The 17,500-nt window shown below is 38.2% G+C and overlaps 2 protein-coding genes across 2 annotated transcripts in view; one reads left to right on the top strand and one right to left on the bottom strand.

Moving 5' to 3' along the window:
- The window catches only part of LOC106871055 (ELMO domain-containing protein 2), an 8,872-nt gene extending 1,954 nt beyond the window's left edge, over positions 1-6,918 (top strand). The window contains exons 3-7 of the mRNA XM_089345954.1: positions 3,131-3,260; positions 4,113-4,246; positions 4,496-4,564; positions 5,578-5,711; positions 6,300-6,918. Of these exons, the coding sequence (XP_089202080.1) occupies positions 3,131-3,260; positions 4,113-4,246; positions 4,496-4,564; positions 5,578-5,711; positions 6,300-6,460 (628 nt within the window). The 3' untranslated portion in view covers positions 6,461-6,918. The remainder of the gene's footprint in view (positions 1-3,130; positions 3,261-4,112; positions 4,247-4,495; positions 4,565-5,577; positions 5,712-6,299) is intronic.
- Positions 6,919-13,385: 6,467 nt separating this feature from the next.
- The window catches only part of LOC106871056 (F-box/WD repeat-containing protein 8), a 9,264-nt gene continuing 5,149 nt past the window's right edge, over positions 13,386-17,500 (bottom strand). Inside the window, exons 8-10 of the mRNA XM_089345948.1 lie at positions 16,687-16,922; positions 15,843-16,133; positions 13,386-14,979 (exon numbers count right to left, since the gene is read on the bottom strand). Of these exons, the coding sequence (XP_089202074.1) occupies positions 14,401-14,979; positions 15,843-16,133; positions 16,687-16,922 (1,106 nt within the window). The 3' untranslated portion in view covers positions 13,386-14,400. The remainder of the gene's footprint in view (positions 14,980-15,842; positions 16,134-16,686; positions 16,923-17,500) is intronic.

Genomic DNA, 17,500 nt, shown 5'->3' with positions numbered 1-17,500 from the left:
TATTATTTCTCAACAAAATATCTTGTACCTTGTTCTACCATTAATTTGCGTTAATATCCGTATATTAATATATTACAAGGCTATGAGGTTTTATTTATTATATTTACGTTCTTCGTTTCAAATTAGTATGTTATTATTTTTTTCCTTCAGGAGAAATTATTATATATAAGCGCAGGAGTGGCTGTGTGGTAAGTAGCTTGCTTACCAACCACATAGTTCTGGGTTCATTCCCACTGCGTGGCACCTTGGCCAAGTGTGTGGATTTGGTAGACGGAAACTGAAAGAAGCTTGTCTTATATATGTATATATATATGGTTCATTCCCACTGCGTGGCACCTTGGCCAAGTGTCTTCTACTATAGCCTCGGGCCGACCAAAGCCTTGTGAGTGGATTTGGTAGACAGAAACTGAAAGAAGCCTGTCTTATATATGTATATATATATATATATGTATATATATATATATATATATATATATATATATATATATATATATATATATATATATATATATATATATATATATATATATGGTGGCCGGAGTGGTAAGAAGCTTGCTTACCAACCACATAGTTCCGGGTTCATTCCCACTGCGTGGCAGCTTGGCCAAGTGCCTTCTACTATAGCATCGGGCCGACCAAAGCCCTGTGAGTGGATTTGGTTGACGGAAACTGAAAAAGAAGCCCGTCGTATATATACATATATATATATATATATATGTATGTGTGTTTGTGTGTCTGTGTTTGTCCCCCCAACATCGCTTGACAACCGATGGTGGTGTGTTTAGGTCCCCGTAACTTAGCGGTTCGGCAAAAAAGAGACCGATAGAATAAGTACTAGGCATCTAAAGAATTAGTCCTGGGGTCGATTTGCTCGACTAAAAGGCGATGCTCCAGCATGGCCGCAGTCAAATGACAAACAAGTAAAAGAGTCAAAGCGAATATACGATGAAGTCTCTGGATTATCTCCCTTCCTCCACATTTTGATTAGCTTTAAAGCTTACAGCCTTTCATTGCTTTACTGTGATCCATTTTGCTTTCCCCTTTGATGGCATAGATGGGAGTGTATTGAATTGGCGATCTCACGACGATATGAGGGGCCAGCATCGCATGTGAGACCTTGTGGGTGGGGGGGGGGGGGTTGCAAAAACCGCGTGCGTTGTACACCATTAAATATGGTTCTTTTTCGTTTTTAACCCCGAGTCACCAATAAATAGATCCTTCTTCTCAACACCACACGTCGACCTGTGATCCAAAGCGTTCCTTATAATAATAATAAACACGTAAACAATGTATCTAAGACTACGTTGTATCATGTGATTAATTATTCATTTATTTACTTATTTCGGTGGTTGAATTTTTTCGAGGAATGCCCCATGATAGCAGTTGCTCATCTTTTAAATGTGGGTACGTTATTTGCCAGGCCGTCTGTGGTTGCCATGGGGACGCGGTTATGGTCGTTCTGATGGCGGCCGTCGTCGTCGTCGTCGTTGTTGTTGTTGTTGTTGTTTTAACCCCAGGTCAGCCCTGTTCGAATAGGTCCTGTGATCTTAAGACAATCCAACCGCGACCCTTAGTTATGTTTCTGTAAAGAATGCAGGAACTAATTATACGTTTTGTTTTTTTTTGTTTTTTTGTCGAATACAGTTAGGTGTCATTCGAGGTATATTTGGCTGCTACTTCTAGCGAGTCTAGTTACCATGTAGAGGTCTCCCTCGCTGGCTCTGATATACATGTTTAAGATAGTTGGGTGCGATTTGAGGAAGATTTGGTTGCTATTTCTAGCAGGTCTAGCTACCATGTAGAGGTCTCCCTCATTGGCTCATACATACATACATACATAGATAAGAGAGTAGGGTGTGATTTGAGGTATATTTGGCTGTTATTTCTAGCAGGTCTAGCTACCATGTAGAGGTCTCCCTCATTGACTCATACATACATATACACATACATGAGACAGTAGGGTGTGATTTGAGGAAGATTTGGGTGCTATTTCTAGCATGTCTAGCTACCATGTAGAGGTCTCCCTCATTAGGACATACATATGAATATACATACATAAGACAGTAGGGTGTGATTTGAGGGAGATCTGGCTGCTGTTTCTACCAGATCTACTAACCACTGGGCCATTGTGCCTCCACTACAACAATGCACTATAGAACAAAAAATGGACTATATACCTGTTGTAATTTGGTTACCTATAGTCCGATGATATTTCGGAATTACAATTCCTTCTTCAGATATTCTTAGATATTCTTCAGATATTCTTCAGATATTCTTCAGATATTCTTAGATATTCTTATCTGAAGAAAGAATTGTAATTCCGAAATATCATCGAACTATAGATAACCAAATTACAACAGGTATATAGTCCATTTTTTGTTTTATAGTGCATTGTTGTACCATTCTAAACTTTATATTCATTATTATTCATCATCATCGTTTAACGTCCGCTTTCCATGCTAGCATGGGTTGGACGATTTGACTGAGGACTGGTGAAACCGGATGGCAACACCGGGCTCCAGTCTGATTTGGCAGAGTTTCTACAGCCCTTCCTAACGCCAACCACTCAGAGAGTGTAGTGGGTGCTTTTACGTGTCACCCGCACGAAAACGGCCACGCTCGAAATGGTGTCTTTTATGTGCCACCCGCACAAGCCAGTCCAGGGGCACTGGCAACGATCTCGCTCGAAAATCCTACAGGAGCCAGTCAGGCGGTACTGGCAATGGCCACGCTCAAAATGGTGCATCTCATGTGCCACCCGCACAAGAGCCAGTCCAGGGGCACTGGCAACGATCTTACTTGGCTTGCCGGGTCTTCTCACGCACAGCACATTTCCAAAGGTCTCGGTCAGTAGTCATCGCCTCGGTGAGGCCCAATGTACGAAGGTCTTGCCTCACCACCTCAGCCCAGGTCTTCCTGGGCCTACCTCTTCCACGGGTTCCCTCAACTGTTAGGGTGTGGCACTTTTTCACGCAGCTATCCTCCTCCATTCTCACCACATGTCCATACCAGCGCAATCGTCTCTCTTGCACGCCACAACTTATTATTATTATTACTATTATTATTATTATTATCATTATTATTATTATTATTATTATTATTATTATTATTATTATTATTATTATTCCAGGCTCTGTGCTGAGTTGACTCTGAGGATGTCCCAGATTATTGGCTACAATCATCTCATCAATACGATTGAAATTATCCGACGTCAGCAACACACAGACAAACTGTCAGACTACGAAAGCTATTTGTATCAGGTACGACCCACTTATCTCATTATAGTCATTAGCCAAGTCTATCGTAAATATTGCCACACCACTTTCCTTCATCATACTGGTGGCCATGGCGAAAGAATGTGTATGGTGGACTTCGCTTGAAAGGCTTAGAGACAAATACTTTCCTCTCTGGCCAACCTCTTGTCAACTTGTTCAAGTGCCAGTAAGGCGATGCTGGTAACGATCACGCTCAAATGGTGCTTTTTACTTGTCACCGGCACGGAAGCCAGACAGCTGCTCTGGCAATGATCACGCTCGGACGGTGCTGTTAGCACTCCACTGGCACGGGTGCCAGTCGTCGAATTTGGTTTCATTTCGATTGCCCCAACAGGTCTTTGCAGGCAGAGTTTAGTGTCCAATGAAGGAAAGGTTGGTTGGCATGGGTGCCAGTCGTCGAATTTGGTTCGATTTCGATTTCACTTGCCTCAACAGGTCTTCGCAAGCAGAGTTCAGTGTATATGTATATGTGCATAGGTATATATATGTGTGTGTGTATGTGTATGTGCACAGGTATATATATGTGTGTATGTATATGTGCATAGGTTTATATATATATATATGCATGTCTGTATGTATATATAAATGTTTATGTGATGTGTGTGTGTGTAGGTATGTGTGTGCATGTGTGTATATATATATGTGCATATATAGGTACATGTGCCAAAAGTTACAACTTCTGACTACATTTGTTTTGTATTTCTCATGATCTTTGGTACACATACACACGCCCCCCCCCCCACTCTCTCTCACACACACACACACACACACAAACACTTGTGCACACACACACTCAATCTCAACATTTGTTTTCATCTTTCTGTTGTTTTCCCCCAGATCTGGAACATCCTACAGCCAGATGTCCATCTTACCGGTCTCAAGAGTAAACAATGGGTCGACATTGGTTTCCAAGGCAACCAACCCTATACAGACCTCAGAGGTATGGGTATGCTGGGCCTCACACAACTCTGGTAAGTATATATCTACATCTTCCCCTGTTTCTCCTCACCCCCCCCCCCTCATTCTTTCTACCTTTCTCTGCCCCCGAATTTGTGGCCTAGAGCCTAATATTGACCTTTAGCACACTGTAGATGCATTATGTCACCATATGAGTTTTCTCCCCTGCTATAACAGGCCACTACTACTACTACTACTACTACTACTACTACTGCTGCTGCTGCTGCTGCTACTACTGCTACTGCTACTATTATTATTTTCAGGTATTTTGTTGTAAATTATCCAAATGAAGCACGGCAGGTGTATTCTCATTCGCTTCATCCAGGATGTGGGTAAGTAAGATTATCTTTATATGGCAATATATGTTTGTGTGGTAAATATTGTAACCTTGCTCATATCACCATCATCACCACCATCATCATTTGCTCACATAACAACACCTGATGACTTCCAGGTATTTTAAAACCAGACAAATTGATGAGAGTACATTCTCTTTTGCCTACAAAATGCAGCCCGACCGCGAACTGGTAAAACACCTTGTGTAGGTGTGTTCAATATACTATTTACTCGCTTTTACTTGTTTCAAGTCATTTGACTGCGGCCATGCTGGAGCACCGCCTTTATAGTCGAGCAAATCGACCCCCAGGACTTATTCTTTGTAAGCCTAGTACTTATTCTATCGGTCTCTTTGTGCCGAACTGCTAAGTTACGGGGACTTAAACACACCAACATCGGTTGTCAAGCGATGTTGGTGGGGCGGCAAACACAGACACACAAGCATATACATACACATATATATATATATATATACTCTCTGAGTGGTTGGCGTTAGGAAGGGCATCCAGCTGTAGAAACTCTGCCAAATTAGATTGGAGCCTGGTGTTGCCATCCGGTTTCACCAGTCCTCAGTCAAATCGTCCAACCCATGCTAGCATGGAAAGCGGACGTTAAACGATGATGATGATGATGATATAGAGTAACGCTGCGATGGACTGGCATCCCGTCCAGCTGGGGAGAACACATACGCCATTGAAACCGGGCCCATGAGCCTGGCTAGGCTTTGAAAGGGCGACAAAAAAAAAAATAAGTAGCTTGCTTACCAGCCACATGGTTCTGGGTTCAGTCCCACTGTGTGGCATCTTGGGCAAGTGTCTTCTACTATAGCCACGGGCCGACCAAAGCCTTGTGAGTGGATTTGGTAGACAGAAACTGAAAGAAGCCCGTCGTATATATATATATATATATATATATATATATATATATATATATATGTAACGTGTGTGTGTGTGTGTGGATTCCGAAATTCCTTTGCTAGTATATTTCTGTCTGTGTGTCTTTTGCTCAGTTATCCATTTGCAATTGTGGGCATCAGTCTAACAAGTATGTTGACTCAACTCCTGAAAAGTGGCCAGCTACGACTACACTTCTACAATGTCTGCAGAGCAGCACCATGCATTACACATTTCCATGAGGCTTACTGTAAGTAGATCTCTCTCTCTCTCTCTCTCTCTCTCTCTCTCTCTCTCTCTTTCTATATGTCTATCTATATATCTATATATCTATCTGTCTATCCATCTATCTATCTGTCTGTCTCTCTTTCTCTCTCCTCCTCTTTCTCTCTGTTGGTCTTTTTATTGCTCCTTCATACACACATGCTCAGAGACACATGCACAGCCACACACACACACAACACAAAAACCATACCCAACAAACACACACACAGCCACACCTACACATACACACACAACCACATCTACATACACACACACACAACCACATCTATACACATGTACACACATACAATACAAAAACCATATCCAACAAACACATACATATGCGTGCACAGAGCACAAAGACCATACCCAACACACTTACACACACACACACACAACTATACCTACCCAACACACACACACACACACACACACACACACACACACACACACACACAGCACAAGTACTGCTTCAGAAACAAACACAACTGTAGCTACACAAGCAGTCACTACTGTCTGACCCCTGTTTTTTCTTTCTTTCTCTCACTCTCTCTCTCTGTCTCCCTTATGGTAGGTTTCATGTTCTACCAGTTCGATGACCATTGGCTCTGTGACCAACCACACGACATCATGGAATTCAACCGAGTCAGCGAAGATTACTTGAAGAAGCTTTCTACAAAGTTAAAGGACTACAACCACGTGATGAAGATGGATTTCCAGAAGACTATACCATAAAACACACTTTACCCCCCACCACACATGCACGCACACACACACACACACACACACACGCACACACACACTCTCTCTGGCCTGGTGATATTAGGTTTGTAATTAGCTACCTGTATTTTATATGTACACCTACTGCATGCATTCTTACACACACACACACACACACACACACACATTATATATATATATATATATATATATATATATATACACATACACATATATATACACACCAAAGATTGTCCATGTATATATATATATACTTACACCAAAGAATATGCATATATATATATATATCATCATCGTTTAACGTCCGCTTTCCATGCTAGCATGGGTTGGACGATTTGACTGAGGACTGGTGAAACCGGATGGCAACACCAGTATATATATATATATATATAATGTATGTGTGTATGTATGATGAAAAATCAAAATGGAACATGGAAACAATTAACAGAAAAGGATAACGGATGAATTAACAAAGAAGTCCCCCCTCATCAGCCATGGGGACCAGATTTAAGTGTAGTTTCGGTACAGTACTGCTTGTCTCGTTGCACCAATGATATAGGAAATATCACTGAGGTGAAGGACCACTATATATATATATATATATGTATGTATGTATGTATATATATGTTCATGTATGTATATATTATGTAACACATACATACCCACCCCACATCTGCAAAAACTTGCCTCTTGCTTCTTCTGTGTTGCAGTTTTATGCCTGCAGGGCTTTCACAATACTTTCCAAATTCAGCTCAGGACACACGGACAGACGTACACACACACACACATACACATATTGATGTACATGCACAATTCCATATATATATATATATATATATATACATGCTGTGTTTTGTGTGCATATGTCAATAGGCATGTGCATATTTTATATATATATATATATATATATATATATATATATATATATATATATATATATATATACAATTAAAAGGGTAAAGGTTTATCGATTTATTAATTTATTAATAAATTAACAATTAATAATTTTTACCAAGCCTTTCGGTATGTAAACACCATTATCGGTGGAGAACTTATTTAAAAGTTCTTATACATTTATATATAATATAAACACATACACCCATGCACAAACATACATAGTTATATACATACATACATATACATACATACATATATATATATATATATATATATATATATATATATACAAATACACATTCATACATATATATACATACATATATATATATATGTATATATATATGTGTGTGTATATATATATATATACATACACACACACTCAGACACACACACATTGACTGACATGCACGTATGTGATCAACCGTCAAAATAGTCACATGAAGGGTTGGGTGACACACCCACAGCTCCCCACCTCCATCATTTCTAACTCAGCTACAACCAAAAAAAAAAAAAAAAAAAAGAAGAGAGAAAAAACAAAACAGAAAAGAAAAAAAAAGGCTGCTTTTATCATCATCACCATCAACCATTGTCATCATCATCATCATCATCATCATCTTCGTCATCATTTGCACTACAGCTTGAACCTGCATTCTTCAGAGTCACAATGCTCTTTGCCTATCACTGGTGCTATGTTTGATACATGACTGCTAGCTAAAACACTTGTAAAAGCTGAACCCTGTCATATGAATTGTGGGATCAGATTGGATCCCCGACCCCTGCAGCTTTATATGGACATGATGATAATAATAATATCAATAATAATAATAATAATACTGTAACAAAATTTTTATTTTATTTTTTATTTTATTTTTTTTGTCATTGGCCAGCAAACGCTATTTCCAGTTTGCGTCTATTTAGAAATCAAAGGAAACCGCTACTATTCCACTCAAACAATGCTGGACATCAGTGTTTTGAAGCAAGCAAATCTGTGGTATTTGAGCAGAATATCTGCTATAACGATATTTCTGCTTCAGCAACTCAACACTGAATCTGTAATGGGAAATAGGTCAGTTTCAAAACATTGATGTCCAGGGTGCCAGAAGCAAAGTTTGAAGGGAATAGTAGTCACTTCCTTTGGTTTCTAGTTAGAACCCAAGAGGAAATAACACTTATTGACCAAAGATGAAAAACTATAAAAATTTTCTTACACATTGTAATGATAATAATAATAATAATAATGATGATAATACTTTTTTCTTTCTAACCCCTAAAGGGTTCACAAAAAAATTGGGGACGGTACAGGGTGGTTCCTTGTAGGATTACATAAAGGAGCATATGGAAAAGAAATACCAGCAAATATGAGTTTCAACAATGAATGGTTCCTGCGAAAGAAGGAGACTTCCTAGGGCTGTTCATGGAAACCCTACAAAATCAGAACCTCCCTGACTACAGGGGCAACAAGCACCTGCTCATCGTCATCATCCTTCTCCCTCAATGTACAATCGCATGCTTAGAGCAGGCTGGTTCACTTTGAATATCTATGTCACGTTCATCCACCTTTCGTCAAATCTTCTGGGGTGGGGGCAGCACTTTCCTCTCCATTTTCTCTTTCGTTTTCAAGTAAAACTTGAAAAAGGATGATGAGAGTTTAGTCAAAAAAGCAAGGTGCTTGAATGATAAGCGGGACTGTCAAGTTTATATTTCTTTGATGTCTGGTGGCCCCTGTGGAAGATCCTCAAGACCCTTTCCTAACACATTGCCAGTATAATTTATTGCCATCTTTCCTCCAGAAGATCAACCTTTTCTCATCTCGCAGGAATAATTAGACTCAGCCGTATTCGACAGGATGATGAGACTTTGTGCAGTTTCTACGTATACCAGATCTTACTTGCGAGACATTTTATTAACGCCTGAGTCTATATAATGAACTAATTAAAAAAAAAAGAAGAAAAAGAAATTCTGGCTCACATAGGTGTCATGAGAAAGAATTGAACTCGGCACCTTTTGGTTGCGAAACAGACATTTTAAACATGTGTGGAGGGTTTATGCTCTCATGCCTATCTTTTGTTTTTATATATATATATATGGATATGATTGTTATGTACTGAATAGGCTGTTGTTGTTGATTTTGTTGTTGTGATGAAGTGGACTCTATGGTGTTTTAATGGTTTGTTGAACAAATTGTCATGACCCAACCCAACCCAACCCACAAAAGGCATTCTTTCAGTCATACCATTGTGTGTGGGTGTGTAGGTTTATCTGAAAGAACTAGTCCCTTGCCTGCCCCTTAGTTAACTGATCATCTACATACGTGATGAGTTCTTCCCTTTGAAGAACCCTAACAAACTGGTTTGAAATCGAGTGGCCCTATATTTCCACACTGGTTTCAAATCAAAGACTACTTCCTTTACTTTAAGGGCCTCAACACAGCATTTACTAGACGCATGGACCTCAATGAAGCCATGTGGCCCAGTGGTTAGGGTACTATGATCTTGATTTGCATGATCTTGGTTTCAATTCCCAGACCAAGCAATGTATTGTATTCTTGAGCAAAACACTTCATTTCTTACATTATTTACATTATTTACATTTGACGGATATTTCTCCTCATCTTGTTTGTTGTTAACACAACGTTTCGGCTGATATACCCTCCAGCCTTCGTCAGGTGTCTTGGGGAAATTTCGAACCTGGGTTCTCATTCCTAACGATGTTACTATTATTATTATATTATTATTATTACTATTATTAATCAGGTCGCTGCCGTGAATCGAACTCGGAACCTTGGGGTTAGTAGCCCGCGCTCTTAACCACTACGCCATATTCACGGCAGCGACCTGATTAATAATAGTAATAATAATAATATAATAATAATAGTAACATCGTTAGGAATGAGAACCCAGGTTCGAAATTTCCCCAAGACACCTGACGAAGGCTGGAGGGTATATCAGCCGAAACATTGTGTTAACAACAAACAAGATGAGGACAAATATCCGTCAAATGTAAATAATGTAAATGATTCCTCATCTCTTAAATATAGAACTGTACTTCATTTCTTATTTGGCTTTCTACTCAAGCTGTGAGTGGGTGATCCTGTGATAGCCTAAGACTGTGGTTTCGATTCCAGAACTGGGCGATTTTGTGTTCTTGTGCAAAACATTTCATTTCATATTGGTGTAGCTGGGTAACCCTGTAGCAGCCTAGCCCTCTGATAAATGAGAACGTTGGGATCTTGGTTACACAGATGCTGTGGAAATTGGACAACCAGCAGATCAGATGAGCCATAGGACTCAAGATAGTAATTAATACCCTGAATACTTAATTTATTTTTTACTTTAACGACGTCAGCACAACATTTATTAAACACAAGGACCTCAATGAGGGCAGGTGGCCTGATGGTTAAGGACATTGCACTCCTGATCAGAAAGTTTGTGACATAGGACCAGTGGGGGTGGTCACAGGTGGGTTGGTATGAAAAGGGTCAAAGAAGCAATCGACCAACTGGGTCAAACTAGACCCACCCACATCTACTGAAAGTCTATATAAAGAGTACCCCGGGGAATTTACCTGTTACCCATGTTGTGTACAGAAACAATATGGCCCCCTATTTTAGATCTTAACTCTTTTTGTTTTTTATTATGTTTCTAATGAAATACACTGACGTCGTTTCAATTAATTTTGAAACTAACAAAGAATTTACTAAAATAAGTTTGTCGTTAATTAACACAAAAATTTTGATGGCAGGTTTTAATTAAGATCACTTTGAAACAAGTAGTTTGTATGACCTAACTATGGGTGGTCACATTTGGGTTTGTATCAAAATAGTTAAATTTCATTTCAAATTGCTGTGCATTTGTTGAGTTTATTTTTTTTATTTTTGTTTTTCTCTATTTTTGAAGTTTCAAAATTATATATTTTTTCTTTTTTGCTTTTTATTGAATGATTATAAAACGAGAGAGATAATTTAATTGAAGCATATTTCAATGCATGATGGAATATATGTTTGTGTATATACATATATACATAATGTAGGCATATAGGCGCAGGAGTGGCTGTGTGGTAAGTAGCTTGCTTACTAACCACATTGTTCTGGGTTCAGTCCCACTGCGTGGCACCTTGGGCGAGTGTCAGTGTCTTCTGCTATAGCCTCAGGCCGACCAAAGCCTTGTGAGTGGATTTGGAGATTATAAATATATATATATATATATATATATATATATATATAATCATAAATATACAGGGATTAGCATGAGTTGCTTCTCCAACATACTGAAAATTTAGAAATAGCAGTCAAAGAACTACTGATTCCAAAACTACAAATTTTTTTCTCTTTATTACTAATCGACGATTCCCTGCCCTACATCTATCTATCTATCTATATATATATATAGATATATATATATATATATATATATATTGATTTTTGTTGTTTTGTATATTTGAATTTTATGAATTTTCAATTATATTCCATCTTCGATTTTAAAATATCATTTCCTGTAATTTGTCTTTTTTTCTAATTTTATTTTTCAATTTTCATATTTTTGTTTGTATTTGGCTTTCTTTTTAAAGTTTTTATTTTATTAAAACCAACTTTCCATTTTGGAGAAAAGGTAAAATAACACATTTTTTATATATTTGTTCCAATGCCAAAGAGAGAGGAATAAGCTAAAGCCTCATAAGATAAATATAGCCCTTCACCATCATCATCATCATCATCATCATCACTATCACCATTTTCTAGTCCCTTGACTCATTGTTGAGGTTCAATTCATTGTTTGCATAGGTGTGGTTGTGTGGTTAAGAAATTTGCTTTGCAACGACATGGATCCGGGTTCAGTCCAACTGCATGGCTCCTTGGCCAAGTGTCTTCTACTATAGCCTCGGGCCGACCAAAGCCTTGTGAGTGGATTTGGTAGACGGAAACTGAAAGAAGCCCGTCGTATATATGTATATGTATGTGTGTGTGTGTGTATGTGACAGAAACTAGAAGCTTGTTGCGTATATATGTGTGTGTATGTATATGTATGCGTGCATGTGTGTGTGTGTGTGTGTGTGTGCAAGCATGTATATATGTGTATGAATGCATATGTGTATATATATAATGCATGCAAGCATGTATATATATTTGTGTATGCATGCATGTATATATATGTGTGAGCATGTATATGTACATATGTATATATATATATGTATATATACACACGCATACACACATGTATATACATGTGTGTATATATATCTATGTCTTTGTGTCTGTCACTACCCACACTGCTCAACGACCGGTGTTGGTTTGTTTTTGTCCCGTAACTTAACAGTTTGACAAAAGAGGGCCAACAGAATAAGTGTACCAGACTCTCTACAAAAAGAAGACAAACAATTACTACTGGAGGTTACTTTGCTCAACTAAAACCTCTTCCAGGCAATGCTCCAGCAAGGCCACACTACACTGACTGAAACCAGTAAAAGATTTATCATCAGCTCAATCTTGTATGTGCATGTAGGGGTCAGATTAGGGAACTGGGGGAAGGGTAGTTTTCAACTTGTGTTGTTTTTTTTATGTATTTATTTGATTGTTGGTTTTTGGGGGGAAAAAGGCTTTTGTTAAGTTTTTGTTTTTTGTTTGTTTTTCATTCTGTAGTTTGTGGAGAGTCAGTGTGGGGGCATGGGAGGGTAAGGGGAGCCAGCAAGGTTCGAAATTTAATTTAATTTATTTTGTGTTATTAAATATTTTCATATATAAAAAAAACAAAAAAAAAAACAAACAAAAAATATTTTTATTTTTTAAATTTAAAAAAAAAAATTCTCCTTCCACTGCCCCCGCACTACTCACCATCAATGTGTTGTTTACTATTTTTTTTTAAGTCCAAAGAAAAAAGAAAAACTAACAGAAAATATGGTACAAAAAATAAAAAAAGCAAATGGTTGTGTTATTCATTGTCGAAAATTGCTATTAACTAATTTAAAAATTGAAATTTTGAATTGAATTTGAAAATAAAATGAAGGAAAAAAAAGCCAAAAAATATTCATTCTAATAAATTTTTTTAGTTTGTTTTTATTTGCATGAAAAAAAAAAAAAGAAATATTTAAAAATATTAATTTTTTTTATTCCAATTCCATGATTACAAAACAATGCTGTCAACATTGGCCAAACGTTGGGACTGGACGACAGACGAAACCGGTGAACAAGCTTCTATGTGGTCAATCAACTTGCTAGAAATAAATACCAGAAGATGCCATTGTAAGGTAGGGCGCTGTCTTACAACAACAATAATAATAATAATCCTTTCCAGTATAGGCAGAAGGCCTGGAATTTTTGGGGGGAGGGGGTTAAGTCAAGTACATCGACCTCCAGTATGTAACTGGTACTTATTTTATCGATCCCTCAAAAGGATAAAAAGTAAAGTCAACCTTGGTGGGATTTGAACTCAGAATGTCAAAACAGACGAAATGGGACTTATGCATTTTTCCTGGTGCGCTAACGATTCTGCCAGCTCACCACCTTAATAATAATAATAATAATCCTTTCTACTATAGGCACAAGGCCTGAAATTTTGCGGGTAGGGGTCAGTCAATTGGATCGACACCAGTGTTTCACTGGTACTTATTTTTATCAATAGGTGCAGGAGTGGCTGTGTGGTAAGTAGCTTGCTTACCAACCACATGGATTCTGGGTTCAATCCCACTGCATGGCACCTTGGGCAAGTGTCTTCTACTATAGCCTCGGGCCGACCAAAGCCATGTGAGTGGATTTGGCAGACGGAAACTGAAAGAAGCCCGTCGTATATATGTATATATATATATATATGTGGTGATGGTGGTAATAATGGTAGTGGTGATGGTGGTAGGATTGGTAGTAGTAGTGGTGATGGTGGTAGTAGTAGTTGTAGTAGTGGTGATGAATGTGAATAAATATATAATACATTTGACAGATTTTTTTTTTTTTTTTGCTCAAGGGTCCAGGTGAAGGGTAAGGGTTAGATACAGGGGCCGAGGCCCTGGCGGGGGTTAAGCAGATTTTTCTCCTCTTTCGCGCCGTGTTAGATGGTGTCGTAAGGTGTTACCAAATTGATTCCATAATCATACCCATGCAGTTGGTCATAGCTTGACCGGCAGATGTCGGGCAGTGCCTCTACCAAAGCCTGCTGGTCATCACAGAGAAAGTCGTACACCTGCAGTGACCCCCTATGCTTACGGTCAGCGAACCCATCGTTATCAGGATCCACAAACTTCTCATCCGGCACATTTGCTACGACCAAGTAGCGGTCATTGTAACGGCACAGCCTGACCGGATGTCGATTGTGCCAGTCCCACAGCCGAGTCGCCATGCGGATATCCCAGACGGTCACAACACCGTCTTCTCCCCCCGACACGATTTTCCATTTATCTGCTTGCACACTGGAGATCTTCTGTGTGTGTCCAGCCAGCGTCATCACAGGGAATCTGCACCGAGCGTCGTACAGTCTCACCTTCCTGTCACCACATCCCGTGGCCAACGTTATCGATGATTGCGACGGCTGCTCATTGCTGTCACTGTTCAGATGCATGCAGCTTACGTACCAAGTGTGACCATGAAACGTCACGGATGGTTTACCGGAACTCAAATCATAGAGTTTCACCTGGAACACAAATAAAAGAAAAAAAATTTTAATTATAATGATTTCCCTAATAGTAATGGTTTCAAACTTTGCCACAAGGGCTGCAATTTGGAGGGGGGGAAAGGGGTGAGTCTATTACATCAACCACTGTCCGATTGGCACTAATTTTATTGACCCCAAAACGATGTGTAACGACTAAGATTTATTTTGTATACAATAGAGGTTGAGTCACCAATTTGTAACGTTTTGGGGTCAATAAAATTAGTGCCAATCGGACAGTGGTTGATATAATAGACTCACCCCTTTCCCCCGCCTCCAAATTGCGCCCCAGGCAACTGTTCAAGTTGCTGGTACCTTGAGCCAGCCCTACTCACACACACACACATATTATATACACATTTTCTCTCCTATATTTACAAGTTTATGAATTTGTATGGTTGAATTTAACTTGTAAATATAGGAGAGAAAATGTGTATATAATATGTGTGTGTGTGTGTGTGTAGGGCTGGCTCAAGGTACCAGCAACTTGAACAGTTGCCTGGGGCGCCAAGATGAGCATGACAAAAACAAAGGAAATTTCCCCGACCATCAGCCAAAGTTCAGCTTGCCTGGGGCACCAGCAACTCTAGGGCCAGCCCTGTGTGTGTGTCTTTTTGTCTGTGTTTGTCCTTTATCACAGCCTGACCACAAGCATTGGTGTGTTTGCATCCCCCGTAACTTAACATTTTGGTAAAAGAGAATGACAGAACACTATCAAACTTCAAATAAGAATAAGTCCTGGAGGTCGATCCACTTCACTAAAGAACTGTTCAACATGGTGCCCCAGTATGGCCACAGTCTGACTGAAACAAGTGAAGGATAAAATATGAAAAATAAAAAAATACCTGATAGCCATCAAAAAGACCGGTCGAGCTTCCAAGACCGACAGCCAATGTCGGCCGACTTCCTCCGGAAACTTCCATGCAGGTGATGGGCGTTCCATACACATTGTGAACTTCTGTAGAATTTTCAGAGTCTGCTACAAGAGTGATGTTATTATTATTAATTGTACCACTGCTGCATCTGTTGCTGGGAGGTGGTGCATAGATCTTAACTGCGTGTTTTGTGGCAACAGCTATCCTGCAGTCAAAGGCACATGAGGTTTCGGTGTTGGGCAAGAACTTCATTGTTGAGACCTGGTCAAAGAGATACATTCACAAGAATGAAGAAACGGTGAAGAGAGAGAGAGAGAGAGAAAGAGACAAACAGACAGACAGACACATGGAGAGAGAAAGACAGACAGTGAGAAAGATAGGGGACTTTTAGAATATAAACAGTTAGTTGCTGGTAGAGACTCGGAGGCAAAGTGGCTGAGTTCCTTTCGAGTGTTGGGCTTCACAGAAGCAGTAACCAAGATCTTTGGCATTATGTAATGCTTGAGAAGAAGACCCATCAAGCTGAGCAAAATCGCAGCCGTGGCAGATACCAGTGGCACGTAAACACACCCCGGTGTCACAGAAACGGCACCTGTGCCGCCACTAGCATGTAAAAGCACCCATTACATTCTCAAAATGGTTGGTGTTGTGAAGGGCATCCAGCCATAGAAAACCTTGCTGAATTAGGCTGGAGTCTGGTGCAGCTTTCTAGCTTGCCAGCCTGTCGAACTGTCCTATCAATACCAGCATGGACGACAGATATTAAATGATGATGATGATTATTATTATTATTATTATTATTACATCCACCTACCTTATTACCAAAGTCGGCTTTCAGGAGGCGTTGAAACACAGACGCCTCCCTGTTGTTGCCATTTTCATCTCTGTGTCTCTTTCCCACCGCCTCGAAGATTACGTGCGGTCCAGTCGTCACGGCAACCAGTGTGTCTGAGTGAGTCTGTGTCAGAGACATGGCTGTGATGTTTGTCCCACAATGAATGGTGTGGCACGGTTTCAAGTCGCCATCATTCCACCAGATGTCAACAAAACCTTTCAACAGAAAACATATGTATACATTTTGATATATACATACATACATATATATATATACATATATATATATATATACATATATATACATATATATATATATATATATATATATATATACATATATATATATATATATATATATATATATATATATATACATATATATATATATATATATAGATATATATATATATATATATATATGTATATATATATACATATATATATATATATATATATATGTATATATATGTATATATATATATATGTATATATATATATATGTATATATATATATATATATATATATATATGTATATATATATACATATATATATATATATATATATGTATATATATATACATATATATATATATATATATATATATATGTATATATATATACATATATATGTATATATAGATATATATATTATATATATATATAGTATATATATATATATATATATATATATATATGTATATATATATATATATATATATATATATATATATGTATATATATATATATATATATATATATATGTATATATATATATATATATATATATATA

Source organism: Octopus bimaculoides, chromosome 30 (assembly GCF_046866305.1).
Source record: "Octopus bimaculoides isolate indiv1 chromosome 30, ASM4686630v1, whole genome shotgun sequence".
NCBI classification, from domain to species: domain Eukaryota; kingdom Metazoa; phylum Mollusca; class Cephalopoda; order Octopoda; family Octopodidae; genus Octopus; species Octopus bimaculoides.
This window is presented reverse-complemented; position numbering and strand designations above follow the sequence as displayed.